At 41.3% G+C, this 21,652-nt stretch overlaps 1 protein-coding gene and 1 non-coding gene across 2 annotated transcripts in view; both read right to left on the bottom strand.

Annotated features, from left to right (window-relative positions):
* The window catches only part of DPYD (dihydropyrimidine dehydrogenase), an 832,560-nt gene that overhangs the window by 106,444 nt on the left and 704,464 nt on the right, over nt 1-21,652 (bottom strand). The window contains exon 20 of the mRNA XM_029062931.2: nt 362-541. Within this exon, the coding sequence (XP_028918764.1) occupies nt 362-541 (180 nt within the window). The remainder of the gene's footprint in view (nt 1-361; nt 542-21,652) is intronic.
* LOC114811523 lies at nt 10,706-10,843 on the bottom strand. Its single transcript, XR_003759220.1, has one exon. It is a non-coding gene; the product is annotated as a small nucleolar RNA SNORA7 (small nucleolar RNA).

Genomic DNA, 21,652 nt, shown 5'->3' with positions numbered 1-21,652 from the left:
TTGTCTTGAAACAGAAAGGCAATATTGTAATTTTAAGAACATGTTAGAGAATAAAGAACACTCTAGTCTCAAGCGGCAAGCATGAATTTGAAGGCATTTTGCATGTCAAACCTCAATCTTTCTAAAACACTGTTAGGACTTGGCCTATCTTGTATCTTGGCCGGATAGAAAGGCAAATCTATGTACCTACTGTAGGTCCGCAATCGAATACTTGGGAAAGTGATCTTGAGACCAAACAGCATAAACTGCCCATTGATTTGTGTGGTTTAGCATTATAGTACAATACCCCTCGATGGCTGAAACAAAAAAGCAGGACAAAAACACACAAATGTAGAAGAATAAAGGGAAAATAACCAAATACCTTTCCTGTGAGCTCAGCAATGCGAGGAACCGGCTTTCCTTTCTGGTGGCGCTCAGTCACGGGACTCTGTCCATCCCAGGCATTTAGTTCCTCGATGCTCTTTAGGTAAAGCAAGGCTTTCAATCCTGTGCAGTAGTCTTCGATCACGGTGAAATCCTGATTCTGAACTGCACTACACACCTAGAAAAGATAAAACACGTAAATAAACAATGCACTTTTAAACCAGTCATAGTGGATTAAATGTCTATGCAACTTTAGACACAGCACGGGGCCTAGTAGAAAGAGAACGGAACTGAGAATCAGGTGACCCAGATTTTAGTCCCAGATCTGCCACTTGATAATGTTGGTATTTGTTAAGCTCTTACTATGTGCAGAGTGCTGTTCTAAGCGCTGGGGTAGATACAGGGTAATCAGGTTGTCCCATGGGAGGCTCACAGTCTTAATCCCCATTTTACTGATAAGGTAACTGAGGCACAGAGAAGTTAAGTCAGACAGACAGCTGACAAGTGTGGCAGAGCCGGAATTCGAACCCATGACCTCTGACTCCCAAGTCCGTGCTCTTTCCACTGAGCCATGCTGCTTCTGCCACTTGCCTTATGGGTAAACCTGGCCTGAAGCACTTAATGTCTCCATGCCTCAGTTTCTTGATCTGAAAAACAGGGATAAATTGCAGGCATTCTGGGCTGTGAGTCCAGGGTGGAACAGGAACTGTGCCCGATTTGATAAACTTGTATCTACCCGAAGTCTTGCATAGTAAGCACTTACTTCCACAGTTATTGATAATGTGATCAGATGTTATTTTTCAAAGGTACGAGATAACTATGTGGCCATTTTATTTTCATTCCCAAATATCCACTTTATATATCTCATTAGTAATAATAATAATAATAATGTTGGTATTTGTTAAGCGTTTACTATGTGCCGAGCACTGTTCTAATCGCTGGGGTAGATACAGGGTAATCAGGTTGTCCCACGTGAGGCTCACAATCTTAATCCCCATTTTACAGATGAGGTAACTGAGGCACAGAGAAGTTAAGCGACTTGCCCACAGTCACAGAGCTTCCAGGTGGCAGAGCCAGGATTCGAACCCATGACCTCTGACACCCAAGCCCATGCTGTTTCCACTGAGCCATGCTATTTACTGAAACAGGGTGAGGCAAAATGATTAATTACTTTGAATATTAAATACTGGAAGATATGATGACACAGTTAGAGAAACAGCGTGGCTCAGTGGAAAGAGCATGGGCTTGGGAGTCAGAGGTTATGGGTTCGAATCCCAGTCCCACCACTTGTCAGCTGTGTGACCTTGGGCAAGTCACTTCACTTCTCTGTGCCTCAGTTCCCTCATCTGTAAAATGGGGATGAGGACTGTGAGCCCCATGTGGGACCACTTGATCACCTTGCATCTATCCCAGCGCTTAGAACAGTGCTTCCACATCGTAAGCGCTTAACAAATACCAACATTTTGGACTTTATCAAAAATGTATACTTATTGAGATCTTAGCCAAAGTAGTCAATGGAATAAAATAGAATGGGAATTGGTAACTGGGAACTGTCAGGAAACGGGAATTTGTAGTGTAGGAAACTAAAAGAAGGGGGGAGTCTAGAAATCCATCAATTAAAAATCAATAGGATAAATAAAAATATAATAAGTATTCAAATTTGCCTTCAGGATTAATTTGCCATCTGGAGCACTAAAGGAAATCCCCCAAGTCCCACCAAAGTCACTCTCTAGACTTTTTGAGAAATCATGGAAGAATTTTGAAATCCACACAAGATTGGAAACTAATGATCCAAAATAGTGACTTAATTAAAAAGATAAAATTATAGGAAGATCCATAACCTGGATTTCTAAATTTGCAAAACCATAAAAACTCCAGTTGCAAAAATCATCTGTCAAATTGAATACTGATGAATGCTCCCATCAAAACCAAGAGACATGTCTCAATCCCATCACTCCTGGTCCATTGAAGTTTTGAATATAAAATATATTGCCAATAATCAGCCTCTTGGTCATATCATTCCAACCTTGCACCCATGTGTATATCCTTTTTCTTGATTTGCATCTATTTAAATTTTCATTTAGCTGCTTTTTTATTTAGTAGTTTTTGTGTCTAATCTCTTATTCTGTTTTTATCTCTTGTGCATTTGGCAATGTATACCTTCTCGTCTCCAGTGTTGAATTGTTTGGACCTCATTTTTTAATTCTTTTGACTGTTCCAAGGGCCTAGCAGAGTAAGCTCTTCCCAGGAGGTACCATCATAATACTGATGATGATGAAAATGATGAAGTTGCCGGCATCAAAACAGTATAAGTTCCCTGTCCACTGGGTGTAATAATAATAATAATGTTGGTATTTGTTAAGCGCTTACTATGTGCCGAGCACTGTTCTAAGCGCTGGGGTAGACACAGGGCAATCAGGTTGTCCCACGTGGGGCTCACAGTCTTCATCCCCATTTTACAGATGAGGTAACTGAGGCACCAAGAAGTGAAGTGACTTGCCCAAAGTCACACAGCTGACGAGTGGCAGAGCCGGGGTTCGAACCCATGACCTCTGACTCCAAAGCCCGTGCTCTTATGTACTATACTAAGGGGTCCTGAAGAATAACGCGTTAAAGTCGAATAATTTCCATCTCTGAAAGGGTGATAGGCTTCATTTTTTTACCCTGGGCTTGCTAGATATGCACTGGCAAACTACAAATTTCTGTGTTCCATACCTACAGTTTATTTTCCAATTGCAGGTCCTTTTTCCAAGCCGCTCCATCCCTGCCTACAGGGTTTGCGACTGATTCGGCAAATGATAGACTATACCTAGACCACAAGCCTCTCCTCTAGACCGTAAGCTCCTTCTGGGCAGGGAACGTGTCTACGCACTATGTTATACGGTACTCTTCCATATGCTTAGAACAGAGCACTGCACACAGTAAGCGTTCAAAAAACACGATCGATTGATTGATCACATTCCCAGATGATCATGCACCTGGGCAAACTTCGACGCTGGTCAACTGAGAGACCTGCATTTTTCACGTCCAAGAAGCGGCAGTTAGTAACTGAATCCTGGGGGTTTATCCTGGAATTTCTGAACGGAAAATTCAAATTCCTCCACCCGGGAACCCGTTTCTGTTTCTTCTTGCACACCCCTGGCAGCCAGTTGTTGCCAAACAGGCCCTGCAGATGTTTTATCTCAGTCAGATAATAGTAATCATAATAATTATGGTATTTGTTAAGGGCTTTCTCTTTGCCAGGCACTCTACTAAATGCTGTGATGGATACAAGCAAATCAGGTTGGACACAGTTCCTGTCCCACGAGGCACTCACAGACTAGATCCCCATTTTACAGATGAGGTAACTGAGGAACAGAGAGGTTAGGTGACTTGCTCAGAGTCACACAGCAGGCAAGCGGCAGAGCCGGGATATTAGAACCCATGACCTTCTGACTCCCAGTGCTCTAACCCCTACACCGTGCTGCTTCCCATGGACGGTGGGAATCACTCACGGCCCTGAACATTGTGGAAACCAGACTCACAGGCGCCAGTGGCACCCGTAACATCCATCATTGGTATTTACTGAGCACTTAGAGCATGCAAAACACTGTACTGAACGCTAGGGAGAGTGCACTATGATAGAGTAGGTTACTAATTAGAGAAGCAGCATGGCTCAGTGGAAAGAACCCGGACTTGGGAGTCAGAGGTCATGGGTTCAAACCCTGGCTCTGCTACTTGGCAGCTGTGTGACTGTGGGCAAGTCACTTAACTTCTCTGTACCTCAGTTACCTCATCTGTAAAATGGGGATGAAGACTGTGAGCCTCATGTGGGACAACCTGATCACCCTGTATCCACCCCAGTGCTTAGAACAGTGCTCTGCACATAGTAAGTTCTTAACAAATACCAACATTATTATTAATTATAATAATAATATTAATTATAATAATGGTGGTATTGGTTATGCACATATTATGTGCCGAGCATTGCAATAAGCACTGAGGTAGATACCAGCTAATTAAGACACAGTCACTGTGTAGTAGGAGACTTAGTAGGCGATAACATAGGTAATCAATCCCAATTTTACAGATTAGGAAACTGAAGTAGAGAGGAAGTGAAATGACTTTCCAAGGTCACACAGCATTGCCACCATGGATTAGAACCCAGGTCTTCTGACTCCCAGGCCAGTGCTATTTCATCAGTCCCTGCCCACAGGGAGCTCCTAGACTAGAGAAGGAGTTGATGATGATGATGATCATGGTATTTGTTAAGCACTTACTTTGTGCCAAGCACAGTTCTAAGTGCTGAGGTAGATACGAGCTGATCAGGTTGTCCCACATGGGGCTCACGGTTTGAATCCCCATTTTACAAGTGAGGGAACTGAGGCACAGAGAAGTGAAGTGACTTGCCCGAAGTCATCTAAGTTCTGAGGTAGATACAAGCTGATCAGGTTGTCCCACATGGGGCTCACGGTTTGAAACCCCATTTTACAAATGAGGCAACTGTGACTTGCCCAAAGTCTCACAGCTCATTATTGGCAGAGCCGGGATTAGAACCCACGACCTCTGACTCCCAAGCCCAGGCTCTTTCCACTAAGCCATGGCTGACATTAAAATAAACGGCAGACAGATAAGGACTAAGTGCTGTAGGGTTGGGGGTGGGTTGAATATCAAAGCGATTGAGGGAACACAAACGTAAGTGCGCAGGTGATGCAGAAGGGAGAACTTATACAGGAAGTGAGGATTTAGGGAAGGGCTCTTGGAGAATGTAATTTTAGTAGGGTTTTGAGGTTTTTCAGCTAAGAAGGAGAAAAGAATTCCAGGCCAGAGGGAGGGGTGGGTAAAGGGGTCAGAGGCAAGAAAGACAAGGTCCAGGTACGGTGAATAATCTAGTGTTAAAAGAGTGGAGCGTTCCGGTTGGGTTGTTGTAGGAGATCAGCGAAGGTAGGAGGAGAAAAGCCGATCGAGTGCCTTATCGCTGATGGTGAGGTGTTTCTGTCTCATAGGGAGATGGATGAATCAGCTCATAATGCTGATTCACAGAACAACCTGCTTTCCAGCAGAATTCCCTCTCCGTAAACACCTGGCTGCTTTGCAAAATACCTTTATTTGTGCTTGAGCTAGCAGCCAAACGCATACCAATCACATAGGGAAGCAGCGTGGCTCAGTGTAAAGAGCATGGCCTTAGGAGACAGAGGTCATGGGTTCTAATTCTGGCTCCGCCACTTGTCAGCTGTGTGACTTTGGGCAAGTCACTTCACTTCTCTGGGCCTCAGTTCCCTCATCTGTAAAATGGGCACAAAGAATGTGAGTCTCACGTGGGACAACCTGATGACCCTGTATCTACCCCTATGCTTAGAACAGTGCTCAGCACATAGTAAGCACTTAACAAATACCAACATTATTATTATTATACCCTTTCATCCCATCAGAGTGCTCTACTTGGATTCGGCTCATGAAGTCTGCTACTATTCACACCATTAGTTTAAGGCACTTCGTTTCCTAATATAATATGCTTTCATTTAATCTCTATTTCTGCCTCTCACTGTCTCCCAAAGCCTCAGCTTCACTAAACATCACCATCGAGATCCCGAGGTGAGTTCCTAAAAATTATCTTTGAAGAATTTTTAGTAGTGGGGACTAATGGAAAGAACATGGACCTGGGATCGGGAGGCCTAGTTGCAAACCCACTGGCTATGTGTGATTGACTAGCTGTGACAACATGGCAAGTACTTTCACTACTGTGGGCCTCAGTTTCCTCATCTATAAAATGTCAATAAGACCCCTGCTCTCCCTTGGTCTTAGACTGTGAGACCTGATTGTCTTTTGCCTTCCCTCACCTAAGTTTAGTGCTTGGCACAGAGTAAGAACTTAATAAAAGAAGTATTATTTGTAATTATCATCGGTCCCATTTTCACTGGTTAAGTGATGTCTAAACATTAATGCAGAATTCAGTGCTTTAATGTTTAGTATACTTAAGGTTAAAAGTGGGTAGGTTTCAACCCAATGACGAAACAAACCGGAACACCTTTTCTTTTTGATTATCTATTTATACAAAGTTGAAATCGGTGGGGATTAGACCCATATAAACTGGTTGCATGTCTAGTTTGAGCTTATGTTTGGTGTAGAAGATGTGACCCTGTTTTATAACAACCTGCCTGTGGAAAATAATAATTCACATAAAGCTGATTTACAAAATGTTTGCTTTCCAGAAAGGCAGCAATAGTGGAGAAGACAGCATGTGCTTTCCTTTAGTTTGAATGGAGGACACCAGACACTCACTTTGTCTCTGCTTCTTTGACTCACATTGGTCTCAAGTCTTTCTCTAAAAAAAAGTCTTTTTTTGCTACCAATCAAGCCAGACACCCTACTGCCATTGTTTCTCTGGAGTGCATACCCAAATGCAGTCTGCAAATAATTTCCTCTACCTGCCTTGCTCTGGGTTGCCCTCCCTTCAGCTCATTTATACCACAGTTTCCAAATAATAATAATAATAATGATGATGGTGCCAAGCACTGTTCTAAGCACTGGGGTAGATATAAGGTAATCAGGTTGTCCCGTGTGGGGCTCACATCTTAATCCTTGTTTTACAAACGAGGTAACTGAGGCACAGAGGAGTTAAGTGGCTTACCCAAAGTCATACAGCTTACAAGTGGCAGAGCTAAGATTAGAACCCACGACCTCTGACTCCCAAGTCCGTGCTCTTTCCACTAAGCCTCGTGGCATACTGTTTTTTTCTATTCCCACCATGTCTTTTTTTCATTATTTTTAATGGTATTTCTTAAGCCCTTACTATGGGTCAAACACTGCTTTGGGCATTGGAGTAAGTACAAGTTAATTAGGTTGGACAGAGTCCCTGTCCCGCACGGGGTTCACTGTCTAATTTAGAGGGAGAACAGGTATTAAAGGAAACTGAGGCATAGAGAAATGAAGCGACTTGCCCAAAGTCACACAGCAAGCAACTGACAGATGTGGGATTAGAACCCAGGTCCTCTGACTCCCAGGCCTGTGCTCTTTCCACTAGGCCACACTGTGTCTCATCTAGTTGGAATAAATATTACTTCATTGCTGGTAAGTTACCTATGTCCTAGGCTGAAATTGTTGGTGATCACGTCAGGCAATTCATATTGTACATGGATCATAAACGATACTGGAGAAACTAGTCAGACAGCTCTAAATGTTTTGGGGGGATAGATCTGGGACTCCCAGTCATTTGGACAGTCAGACCCCGCTGCGGTTCGGCTTGGAGCTTCATATCACATTAGCACCACTCCATCTCTCACTTGCCCAATTTTCAATTTCTTTCCCGATCTGGGCATTGCTTATATTTGCACCCTTTATTCACGCCTCCCTCACCCCCATGGAATTTTTGCACCCATCTGTAATTTATTTATTTTTATTAATATCTGTCTCCCCTTCTCGATGGTAAACTTGTTGTGGGAAGGGAACATGCCTACTGACTCTGTTAGATTGTAATCTCCAAGTGCTTAGTACAGTGCTCGGCACAAAATAAGCATTCAATAAATATGATTGATTCCTGATCTGCCAAAAATGTCTGGGGAGTTTATTGCCCATTGTGGGCAGGGATTGTCTCTCTTTATTGCTGTACTGTACTTTCCATGTGCTTAGTACAGTGCTCTGCACACAGTAAGCACTCAATAAATACAATTGAGTGTATTGGGTATGATAGAGAGGATTAAATGTAGCTTTCTCAGTGGCTGTAGGTGCGAATAGCAGTTTAGGAAGAAAGCTAACATTGTCATTTTCAAGACCATTTTATGTGCCCAGGCTATGAAGAATTTGTCAGACTCAGAAAACAAGTTTGCCCAGTAGTACAGGGTGGTTGGACTCAGTCCTGCTTTAGGGGAGAAAAAAGCAACATTGCTCTAGCACAAGACCCACGAAATATCTTTTTTTCATTCACTCCCCAAACCAAAATACATAAGCACCTTTAAAATGATCTCCCATATGACTAGTGATTTACTGCTTTAAAAAAAACAAAAACCATGCCCCATGTAAACAATCAATAACCACCTCTCCATTTTATACTTTGCATAACACCGACTGTAATGCAAACTGCAGCATAACCAAATAATTCATTTCACATTCGGAAATGCTGAATGCCTAACATTGTGCAGGAAAGAGCATGGAGTAACTATAAAATATGAACAAGAGCATTTTCTAGGAAGCTCATTTACATTACACAAAAATCTATTTCTCAGGAGGAACAGTTGGAGTGTTAATTAGGCCTGTTATACCTTCCATAGAGTTGATGATATTTTCAGAGCAATTATAGAGAACATAATTATAATTTTCTCCACAGATTACTTAACTGTAAAAGTCAACTGATGCTTTATTTAAACTCTTCGTCACAAAGGGGATTCTATTTTTTGAAGTTTATATGAAATACTTTTTACGATGAATCTTAAAATAAAATACCATATCAACATGTGAATTTGGTGGAAAGTAGCTTAAAGAATTATATTGTCAAAATCTGAAAAGAATCGAGGAATATTCCTTATTATTTACTCCCCCTTTATTGTTTGAATCAAAAATATAAGGAGTGAATAAGACATGAGAACTGTATCCATCTTAAGTGACCATAATAATGTTGGTATTTGTTAAGCGCTTACTATGTGCAGAGCACTGTTCTAAGTGCTGGGGTAGATACAGGGTGATCAGGTTGTCCCACGTGAGGCTCACAGTTAATCCCCATTTTACAGATGAGGTAATTGAGGCACAGAGAAGTTAAGTGACTTGTCCACAGTCACACAGCTGCCAAGTGGCAGAGCCGGGATTCAAACCCATGACCTCTGACTCCCAAGCCCGGGCTTTTTCCACTGAGCCACGCTGACCATCAAACAAAAGCACATAGAAATTATGGAATCTAAGCAGATACATTTGTTGTCTCCTGTTCTCCTAGTATAGGGGCTACAGGGTAAGGGATAAGTCACAGTTTACTCATCTTTGAGAACGATGACCAGATAAAGATTTCTGGAAAACCTTGGTCATTTGGAGTCTTCTAATTAAAATATGGATTTGTGATCTGCTCCTCCCAGTCCCTCCCTCTTCGGTTCACCCATGCAGGATCTGACGGGTGAGCAAATCTTCCTCTTGAGTATTTGTGGCAATACGACTGGTGGCAAAGTCTGCCATTGAGTCCCCTTTGTGATACGTTCCCCTTTGGTTTTGAACCTGGGAGGGCAGATGTGGTGGGCACCCTTCACCCACTGTATGTTGCTTCTCAAGCTGTCATACACTCTGTTTCCCAGGTCTCCTGACTTCCAGTCCCAAGCTCTTCTGAAGCAAAAGTAGAAACTCTGGGAGAAGGGATATCGGAAACTGTGTGAGATGCCTAGAGGGGAGAAGGACTGCAATTTGGATGTGAATGGGAGGTTGCTAGTGCCAATCGCACCCTGGAACCCAGCATGACTTTTGAGGAACCTCAGAAAGCTTAGGACAGGGGATTTCGCTCTCCCAAAAGGTGCCCTCATACCCTCTCTAGCCTGGACCAGAGGTCCAGCTCTGTCTCCAGCCCCAGGGAGGTACGGCGGGGAGGTGAGAGGGTTGAGGATCCGGTAGGACTTCCCTCTACCCAGTGACTCCTATGGAGGTTCCTCCAGAGGGACGTGGACTTGAAGACTTGGAGGATTTCTAAGAATCCCCCAGGAAATATGGGACACCACTCTGAATGCCTGACTACCTGGCTCAGCCCTGGCTGCAGAGGGAAACACACCAGGCTTCCTCCCCCGACCCCTTCTTTACTAGCAGAAAGGGAATGATCATTTTGTAAAATTGCATCAGAAATGATTGATCTTTGGGGAATTCACCAGTCAGGAGGATGTCTGTGCATACAGTGGGACTGGCTTCATAGTAAACTGAAAAGAGATTTTTTTAATGGTACACTAATTACATAAGAACATGCTTTATGCTGTCGAGACATCTCTGAACCATAGCGACTCCATGGACACATCTCTCCCAGAACGCCCCACCTCCATGTGCAATCGTTTTCTGGTAGTGGATCCATAGAGTTTTCTTGGTAAAAATATGGAGGTGGTTTACCATTGCCTTCTTCTGCGCAGTAAACATGAGTCTCTGCCCTCAACTCTCTTCCGTGATGCTGCTGCTATTTATTTGCTATTGTTTTAATGAGATGTTCATCCATCCCCTTGATTCTATTTATTGCTATTGTTTTTGTTTGTGTCCCCCGATTAGACTGTAAGCCTGTGAAAGGGCAGGGACTGTCTCTATCTTTTACCGATTTGTACATTCCAAGCGCTTAGTACAGTGCTCTGCACATAGTAAGCACTCAATAAATACTATTGAATGAATGAATACTGCTGCCCAGCATGGGTGAGTTTTGACTTGTAGCAGATTGTCTTCCACTCACTAGCCACTGCCTAAGCTGGGAATGAAATGGACAGGCCTCTGCTCGACTCTCCCTCCCATAGCCGAGACTGGTAGAGTACTGGAAACTCTCCAGGTACTATCCTGAGAGGGAGAACATGAATATATTTCCTCAAAATGAGCAACTTACTTGCTTTCTTCCAAGAATATAGAGGACAACGTGCACTGTATGTAGACAGATTAAAATGTTTGCAAATACTGGGGCTTTGTTGCTCGGTATCCTGTACTCTACCATACATCATCTGAAAATCATTTACAGCTTCAAGATATTTGTATTACATCGACACACTAATATTTAAAAGTGATATAGCACTGGGGATAATTTGGATAAAATCCCACAGAATCTCCAAGCAGGTACTTTGTTCTTCTGTGCTATATTACTGGGATGGGGAGGAGCTTGTGAATGGATCATTATCCTCAAATCACACTACTGTGGGATAGGGAGGCCTGTCAATTTTGCTGTTGAGTCATCACTCTCTCAACAGTTCCAGGTGCCTGCAAGTAGTATTGAACTTAGAATTGCAAGAACTACATTTTATTTGCGGAGATCAACTCAGCTGCTACTTAATATTCAAAAAATGGTCTAGTATGAGGACCCATAAGTAGAGGTAAAAAGCAATTAGCTATACATCTAGTTTTCCTGGAATCACAATCTTATAGAACCCCACGTTTAAAAAAAAAACAGCCACCAAAAGAAAGAAAACCCTCCACTGTGCTCACCTGTTTTTGATACCATGGGTATGTACCTGACTTTTTCTTCTTATACTGTCTTGTGCCGTATACAGACAGTTGGTACCAGAAAAATGGTCCCGAATTCTGCCATTGCACTCTATCCACAGCACAGACTAATCTGGTAAAAGAAGCAGCATGGCTCAGTGGAAAGAGCCCGGGCTTGAGAGTTAGAGGTCATGGGTTTGAATTCCGGCTCCACCAGTTGTCAGCTGTGTGACTTTGGGCAAGTCACTTAACTTCTCTGTGCCTCAGTTGCCTCATCTGGAAAATGGGGATGTAGACTGTGGGGCCCGTGAGGGAAACCCTGATCACCTTGTATCCCTCCAGCTTTGCACATAGTAAGCACTTAACAAATACCAACATTATTATTATTATTAGTTGTGAGTGTGAGTGATCTGTATAGGTGCTTGAGAAAAGAGGAGATAACTGCAAGTGTATCTCCTCAGCAAATAAACTTCACAGTAAATAAAATTAACTTTCCGTGTATTTTATACAAATGGAGAATGATGTTGAACGAAGTATTCAGCATAATGATTTCTATCTCAGCTGAACTTCATTCACAAAACTATATTGGCACAAACTTTATAGATGTATAGGAAAAGCAAGTTCATTCGGGTAGAAATTTTACACTTGAGGACCATCTACTGCCACTGATTCCTGAACAAATCCAACAGGTATTTGTTGGGGAAGAACGCTTTGATCTCAGAGCATAAATTTCAGTTAATCAATAGCATTGGTAGAACACTTACTATGTGCAGACAACCGTACTACTATTAATAATAATTTCGATATTTGTTAAGTGCTTACTTCGTTCCAGACACTCTACTAAATGCTGGGGTGGGTACAAATTGGGTTGTACACAGCTCTTTGTCCCACATGGGGCTCACATTATCAATCTCCATTTTACAGATGAGGAAACTGAGGCACAGAGAAGCTCAGTGACTTGCCTCAAGGTCACACAACAGATAGGTGGCAGAGATGGGATTAGAACCCGTAACCGATTAAGTAGTCGGGCGCGGAAAATAAAATTAGTAGATATGATCCCTATCCTCGAGAAGCTTAGACACTAATGTGAATTACAGTTTGGAGGAAAAGTATGATTTATAAGATACATATGTAAATCCTACTGGGTTTGAACATTTATTTGCTTAGGTGGTGGTGAAAATGCTGATGTGGGAGTTGGGTGATGTAATGTGGGGAGATTAAAATTAATTGGAGAAGCACTCTGAAGATGGGGAGGGCTGTGGTCTGTTGGATATAAAGGGGAAGGGAGCTCCTAGCAGGTGAGGAGAAAGTAATAATAATACTGGTATTTATTAAGCACTTACTGTGTGCCAGGCACTGTACCAAGCACTGGGGTGGATACAAACTAATCGTGTTAGACACAATCCCTGTCTCACGTGGGCTCACATTATCGATCTCCATTTTACAGATGAGGTAACTGAGGTTCAGCGACTTGCCCAAGGTCACACAGCAGACAAGTGGGGAACCCAGGTTTAGAACCCACGACCTTCTGATTCCCAAGCCTGTGCTCTATCTACTAACCATTCTACTTCAAGAGGTCCGTGTCTTTAAAGATGGGACTGGGACACAGTGAGTACAGATTAGCTTGGGAAGAAAAAGGAGTGTGAGCTCAGTCAGTTAGTTGTATTTACTGAGTGCTTACTGTGTGCAGAGCACTGTACTGAGTACTTGGGAGAGTAGAATGAAATAATAGACACAGACCCTACTCACAACAAGCTTACAGTCTAAAGGGGGAGACAGGCATTAATATGAATAAATAAATGGCAGTTACATGCATAAGTGCTGTGGGTATGGGAGCGGGGATGAATAAAGGGAGCCAGTCAGAGCGACAGAGAAGGGAATGGGAAAAAGTTACAATGCAAAGAGCTTGGTGCGATGGGAGAAAGGTATGAATACTGTAAGCCCGTCAATGGGCAGGGATCATCTCTATCTGTTGCCGAATTGTACATTCCAAGCGCTTAATAGAATGTTCTGTACATAGTAAGCGCTCAGTAAATACTATTGAACGAATGAATAAGCTAAAGAGGGAGAGCTGATTGAGTGACTTAAAACCAACTGCCTAGTTCAAGGGTAAGCTCGCTGTGGGTTGCAATGGGTCAATTCGTTCAGTCATTCGATGATATTTATTGAGTGCTTACTGTGTGCAGAGCACTGCGCTAAGCACTTGGAATGTACAATTCGGCAACCCACAGAGAAAATCCCTACCCAACGACGGACTCACAGTCTAAAACGGGGAGAGAGACAGCAAAACAAAACACGTAGTCAGGCATCATTACCCTCAAGAGAAATAGAATCGTAGCTATCTACACATTATTAATAGAGTAATAAATAATATATACAAATATACCTGAGTGCTGTGGGGAGGGGAAGAGGATAGAGCAGGGGGAGGGAGTACGGGGAATGGAGAGGGGAGGAGAGACGGAGGGAAAGAGAGGGCACAGTCTGGGAAGGCCTCCTGGAGGAAGTGAGCTCTGTTGTATTGTACGCTCTTAAGTGCCTATTCCTACATGCTTTGCAACACAGTAAGTGCTCAAAATCTACCAGTGATGATAATGATGATGGTAATAATATGTAGTAGAATGGGCAAATCAATCAACTGATCAATCAATCTGTGATTTTTATTGAACACTTACTGTGAATTAAATGCTTGGAAAAGTATAATGTAATAGATTTAGTAGACATGGTCCCGGCCCACAAGGGGCTTGCAGTCTACGGGGAAAAGACGGACAATAAAATAAATTACAGATACGGCAAACAGTAGAGTAAAAAGATATTTATATAAGTGCATTGATTCACCGCTGGACAGTGCCATCAAATTGAAAGACCTACTACTTGAAGGCCAAAATGAAAGAACGCATCCATTCCTTAATAATTCTCGGTCAAAAAATAACTCCTCTTTAGGAGAAGATATATTGATAAAAATGTGCTTCTGAAATACCACCAAGCCCAATTCTCCCACAAGGGGCCTTTGGTGAATTGTAACACATACTCTGGAACTGTCTAGCCCTAACCCTGCCATCCCCTTCCCTGACACTGGAGTGGACAAGACATATCTTCTTCACTTAATAAATGTGTAGAGAGTACTCCCTTTTTTGGTAGCCATGTTGCCATGGAGAGTATACTTTGGAAATTCTAAGCCCCATGGTGCCTTGGGGTAATAAAATTAATAATAATGATAGTATTTGTTAAGCGCTTACCCTGTGCCAAGCACTGTTCCAAGAGCTGGGGTAGATACAAAGTTATCGGGTTAGACACAGTCCCTGTCTCACAAGGGGTTGATTGTCTTAATCGCCATTTTACACACTAGGTAACTGATGCACACAAAAGTTAAGTGACTTGCCTAAGGTCACACATTAGACAAGTGGAGGAGCCGAAATTAGAACCCACATCCTCTGACTCCCAAGCTCGTGCGCTTGCCATTAGGCCATGCATCTCAACAGTTCTCACCCTAATCAGCCCACTGCCTTGCCTGCAAATGGCTCTGTGCACAATTAGGGTAGATGAGGAAGGCAGGTCCTGAGCAGAGATGATGGAGAACGTGGAAGAGAATACTTATCCTTCCTTTGTTTAAGCCTGTGGCGATACTATCCTTGGGTCCACAGCTGTTCTTCCCCAACTCAGTAGGAAGAAGGGGGAGCTGCCAGGCTTTTGAAACTGTGCTTCACAGGCATGTGTTTCTCAGTCTTTTCTCCCCATCCTTCCTCACAAAAAATGCCAGATTTTGTTTTCAAAGGACAAGTCCTGAAGAACTAACAGCAGAGAGATATTCTAAATGGTGTTTGTAGTTTTCCTGAATTCTTAGCATGGATAGTTTAGGTTATGAGCAAGGAAAAGAAAACCCCCTTCAGGAAAACTCATTATTTTTGGAAGACAGGAATAAAACAACGATATTATAATTTTATAAAGATGTAGGTAGGCAGACAGTCACTGAAGATGCACGATACACAAGGAGATTGATCGGCATATATTTGTATACACACAAAAGCCTCACAAATCTCAGTTGCTCTGTCGTATTAGTTTCCATGTGTTGTAGCTGTACAACATCAAAGCAGCGATGTCCTTATATATTGCATTTAGCAGTAGTAATGTAACGGGCTATGAGAAGAAATCAAAGTGAGAGTTTCTAAGTAGTTTCCTGGCAATCGAGACAGTAGGGTCTTTCATCTGCTCTGTAACTGTGACAGCACATTGATGTAAACTCCTTTTGAGATCTCAAATGCTTTTATGTTCTCAGGTCTTTCTGGCAGCTATTTTTTTTTCCAAGTGATAAAATTCTATCATTCGGAAGAATACCATCTTGTTTCCCCCCCAGAAGAGAAGGCTTGTTTCAGCTTTTCTCCTAAACTGTACATGGCCCCTAAGTAAAATAGCTCTCCAAATTCCACCCTATTAAGAAATCAACTTCCGACTTCAGTTTCCAATATTCTGGCCATAGCAAGTGGGAGAAACGACAAATAACTCTGACAGCAATGAAAGGCTCAGATAAAGTTCAAACGGATAGCTAGTTCTTTTTATTAACCTTTCCAAGTAGTCTTGAAAACATTTCTCCTCAATAAAGCCTATAAGTGCGAGATTAATTTAGCCGTTTTAATTTTGTATATCATGCATAAGATTGTAAACACATTTATCCTCTTAACTCTTCAATTATGAATTCTCTAGCAAATGCTAAATATATAAATCTAATTGTTAGTCAGAAAGGAATTAGGGAGCCTGAGAGGCTATTTTTCAATGTCCATCTGCAGTCACTGTCTGTTTGATTAATTTTGGAGCCCAGGTCCAGCCGAAGGCAGAATGAGCAAAATATGGAAGTATCTTATGAAGGCACCCAGACCATTATTGGCTGAGGAGGCTGAATCTTTGGTTTTAAGGCGGTTTTCTAATGGTGGAGATAAAGGAGAGGGAACACAACTCACTGTATCATGATTTCGTATGCTATTTTGGAGAAGAATCCACTCAGCAGAGCATCATAGATGGCAGAACTTGATTGAGAACAGTCAAGCTATTTAGTGACAGGGAAAACATCTAAAGCCCTGATTGTCTGATCCTCCTTTTGGGCATCATCATCATCGTAATCATAATAATAATAAAAGAAGGGAGAAGGAGAGGAAGGGGATGGAGGGAAAGGAGGAGAAGAAGGATGATCTTCATAATTATGGGCTAAGTGTTCAGGAAATACAGGGCCCCGGGCTTTTAAAGTATGACTTGAGTCAGATCACAGTGATGATCTGAACCTAGTTAAAAAGCAGATTAGTGGAGTTGCCTAGTACCACTAATTGAATTCTTTGGGAGAGAAAATGTAAGAATTTGTCCCCGTGTACAAAGATGATAACCAGTGACACTTGACTTGAGTTCTTGAGGTTAACCCTGTTGTTGTCTTGCTAACCATGAATTCCAGTGTGGCAGAAAAGATGGATGCAACAACTCCTGGCCTTCCTTTACTTTCATGTGTGGCCCAACATCTGGTTAGCTTTCATGTCTTGCTTTTGCAATAACTCTCTCCGTAGTCTGCAGTGATGTTTCAGTTCAGACTGACAACACCTAAATCCAACTGCTGCCCCATGTCCAGTTGCATTAGCATCACTTTCATGAGCAAAGTTGTCATGCTCGCATTTATAAATGGCACTGGGACTTTTCAGCCAGCCAGTGACGGGAGAGCGTTAGAAACAGAACAGGTGAAATCCTTAATTTTAGGCAAATCTCTCAGTTTAAAAAGTGGTCATGGAACTGCAAAAATTGGATTTATCCATAATACTCTGCTAAAATGCCACATGAGATTGCAAAACTATGCGGTGATGTTCTTTCTGAGTTTTCATTAAATAGATTTTGAGGTCATTTTGGTTTGCTCTTTTTGCAGTGCGGTAAAGTAAAGACTAAAGATCAATAAGATTGCACCCGATGCAAGCTTCAGCTTAGCCACACAATGACAAACTTGACAGGTATTATAATACTGATAATTTTTCAACACACAGGAAATGAAACGATTCACCTTCTCCAAGAAGCCTTCCCAGGCTGAGTCCTCCTTTTCCTCTGCTCCTCCTCCCCTCCCCATCACCCCTACTCTCTCCCTCTGCTCTACCCCCTTCCCCACCCCACAACACTTGTGTCTATTTGTACATATTTATTAGTCTATTTATTTTATTAATGACGTGTATATATCTATAATTCTATTCATTTATTTTGATGCTATTGATGCCTCTCTACTTGTCTTGTTTGGTTGTCCGTCTCCCCCTTCTAGACTTTGAGCCCGTTGTTGGGTAGGGATTGTCTCTATCTGTTGTCGAATTGTACTTTCCAAGCGCTCAGTACAGTGCTCTGCACACAGTAAGTGCTCAATAAATACGATTGATTGACTGAATGAATGATTCCAATCTCCATGTTTTAGGGGAATGAACTATTATCTCATTAACTACCACCACGATAAATGATCACAACGTGGATAGAAATAAAATCTTTGGTACGCATTAAGTTAAACTAATGACAAACGAAATGTGTGCATTTGACTCTTCCCAACGTGTCCGAGAATCATATATGTGTCTATATTGACCTCTGGCCCTGCAAAATACTCTGATTCTAATGTGAAGCAGGCACTTGGGAGCCTCATGTTGGCCAGGGATTGTTTCTGATCTGCTTATCTTGTATCCAGCCCGAGGCTTTAGTACATTACTTGCCACTTAGGCTTCACTTAACAAATACCACAATTATCATCAGTGTTACTTCACTACTGTGCAAGGGACAAGAGAAATAGATGTTTAAGGAAATGTCTAATAAAACTGTTCACATTTCTGGTTGGCTGATTTGGGATAGGAAATGCGAATACTAAAATTATTTGAATATTCCTTACAAAGAAATGTCTTGCTGGAATACACACATTTGCAACCAGATGAATGGATTTTAGTAAATACTTTCACGTCAAGCATACATATCAGAGCTATGACTTCTTTTGTTCCACTTTACCACATGTCAATCCACAAGACGTCGTGTTGCCTAAACCTAGAACTCTTCAGAAACCGGAAGGGCAAAGGGAAAGCTATGGAAATGAATATTAGGTCAGCTCAAAAAAAGAGTGTAAAGAAACAGCATGGTTGTATAGGAACAAAGCTAGAAATATAAAGCTGAAAAAGAGATACAACTAGCATAAGACGAGCTCGTTGTGGGCAGGGAATATGTCTGTTTCTTGTTGTAGCGTACACTCCCAAGCATTTAGTACATGCTTTGCACACAGTAAGTGCTCAATAAATACTATGGAATGAATGAATGAATGGGGACAAAAATATAATGCATTTATCTCATGCAAAGAGAACAAACAGAAAAAAAGCCCTGCAAGTAGACAGAGGTTTTAAAGATTTTTTAACATCTTTCCTACAAAATACTTGACCAGACCAGAATCTGATACAGGTGAAAGGGTCTATGCTAGATTTTGTTTTATTTATTTATTTCACAGTTTTCTTGGTGACCCTGACAAAAAAATCAAGAATCTGCTCATCCAATTTGCAGATGAAGTAAAACGAAGTGTTTCCTAACACTTGGTATACAGAGAGCCAATTCAAAATAATATTGACAAATGAGAAAAAAAGACTCCATATAAATAAGATCAATTCAATGGGGGTAAATGTAAAAGGGTGCTTTAGGGGAAATTCCTCCTAATAGTAACAAAAACTGAGAAAAATCAGGATGAGTAAAGACTGGCAAAATCTTTTTCCAGCAGATCCAGGCAGCTCTCTACCTGTCTATTCACTCATTCATTCATTCAATCATATTTATTGAGCATTACTGTGTGCTCAGCACTGTACTAAGCACTTGGGAGAGTACAATATAACAGTGAACAGACACATTCCCTGCCCAGGTTACACACACCCAGTGATGAAAGTAGAGTCAGAGTTGACTGGAGCTGAACATGAGTTAGCAATTTTTTGCTGTATTTTAAAAGGCAAAATGTCTATGGAAATTTGATACTGGGATTTAATCCTCACATCCTAATCTACACTAGTTAGAGTATTACTATATTCTGCATCACAAAGGGATGTAAAGAAACAAAAGGATACAGTGAAAAGAAACAACGATTACCGGAATGGGAATTAAGTCTTAGAAGAAAAAGTTAAAGGGATTAAAATTGGTTCCATTGAGGGCTGAAAAACAGAAAATATGCTTACACTGGAGCAGGAGAGTTTTCAAATGGACTTAAGAATACTTTCTTAATGATTAGGTGAAAGACTACCAATTGGGTTGTGAAGTCTCTAAGGATAAAAGAATAGACATCAATCTAACCTAGATGGTTTTGCTCTTCACTTGACTGGAGGCTGCAAGGTGAACTATATGAACTCCCTTAATAAGGTGCTCCTTTTCTATTATAGATCATTTTGGACCTCTACAATATTGGATAAAATGATCGTGCATGGCTTTTAATTTTAGCACCCTTATCACTTTTCTTTAAAGGATAATTATGGTTGACAAAATACATTTTCAATAAATGTTAAACACCTTATTCTTATATGTTGTTTTCAAAGAAGAGATTTCTCGATGTGCTTGGAGCACACAAATTAAAAATGAGTCGATTATTCTTGTGTGAGTATCATTACAATTGCATTGTGGAATCTGACCTTGGATGATTAATTCAGTGATGAGTAAAAAGAAAATAGATGGCTACCTTGAAGTTATACTCATTTTTAAACTGGAGAAGAATGATCTCTTGGGATCCAATATCCTTTGATTTCTACATGTGTAGTCACTTCTCATACCATTAAGGGAGGAGAAAGCACTACGTTATTTTAATGATATCTAAAATCCAAATTTTAATTGCTAAAGTCCTGAATGCAAAAAAGCTTTTCCAAATGAAATCAGGCCTAAAGTCATCAGTTTCCAACTGGCCAACATTTAGAAGGTATCTTTAAGGGAGAAATATGTTTCTGCTACTGTTTTTGAAGCATGGATATCTATTGAAGATGATAAATTCATTGTGGGCATGAAATGTTTCTACCAACACTCTTGTATTTTACTCTTCCAAGTGCTTAGAACAGTGCTCTGAACATAGTAAGCACTTGACGAAAACCTCTGATTGATTGATTGATTGAGCAATAGAAATTCTATGATCTTTTTCTCCCTCCTTTGAAGGTCTTAGGTTGGGGTAAATATTGTCATAGAATGGACAGGAGGTTGGAGAAGAGATGACATTTTTTTCTCTTGCCATTGGTCACATTCCAGTCATACATGGTCTGAGTACCTTAAAGCAAGGAAAAACCTCTCTGTCTCTCAGTTAAGTCTGTACTGTGCTCGGAATGCTAATGATTTCAGAGTATTTCGACAGAACTGTATCTGAAGTAATGTAGAGAAGATTGGTTTCTACATTTATAAACTTTTATAGTTCAAAAATCCATTTCAGGTACCAAGGTGACACCTAAATCATATATCCTGCTGATTTTTCATAGTTTGGAATCATCCAGGCTAAATTTCCCCTCATTCCTCAGAATACCAGAGAGTTTGCTCAAAATGCTGGATTCTCCTACAGTCAGTCTTAAATTTCAGGCCATGGGGTTGATATTTGGAAAAATTCTGTCCCTTTTATATAAAGTTTCCTTCCAACTGGAAATGATAATGAGGCTGGTTCTCTGCCCTGTATATTGTAAGAACAAGCTGTCAAGTCAATGTAGGGACTCAGATGGGGAAAACGTCCTCTTGATGTGACTTAAAGTCTGGCTTAAGGAGGGAACAGAGTGTGAAGCAATATAGCCTGTGGCCACTCAGACTGAGATTCTCTGCTTGAAAGAGGCACAGAGCATAATAAGGGAGGTGACAGAGAGATAGAGATAGGGAGAGAGATCAGTTTTTCCTTCCTTCTGAAGTTGTCCTGCTTATTCTAAGAAGCCTTTGTTGGAGAAATCAAGCTCAATATCATTCATACTATTGCTACAAATAAAATTAATGGATGGCTGTGGAATCTCATCTTGTTTGAACACTATGGCTTTTTTTGAATAGTATTTGTTAAGAATTTTCTCTGTGCCAAGCACCGTACTAAACACTGGAGGAAATACAGGATAATCATGTTGAGCACAGTCCTTGTCCCACATATGACTTACAGTCTTAACCCCCATTTTACAGATGAGGTAACCTTCCCAAGATTACACAACAGAGGAATGGTTGACCTAGAATTAGA

The sequence above is a fragment of the Ornithorhynchus anatinus genome, chromosome 4, assembly GCF_004115215.2.
Source record: "Ornithorhynchus anatinus isolate Pmale09 chromosome 4, mOrnAna1.pri.v4, whole genome shotgun sequence".
Taxonomy (NCBI): Eukaryota; Metazoa; Chordata; class Mammalia; order Monotremata; family Ornithorhynchidae; genus Ornithorhynchus; species Ornithorhynchus anatinus.
The sequence above is the reverse complement of the archived record's forward strand: the minus strand, read 5'-3'. Positions and strand labels throughout refer to the sequence as shown.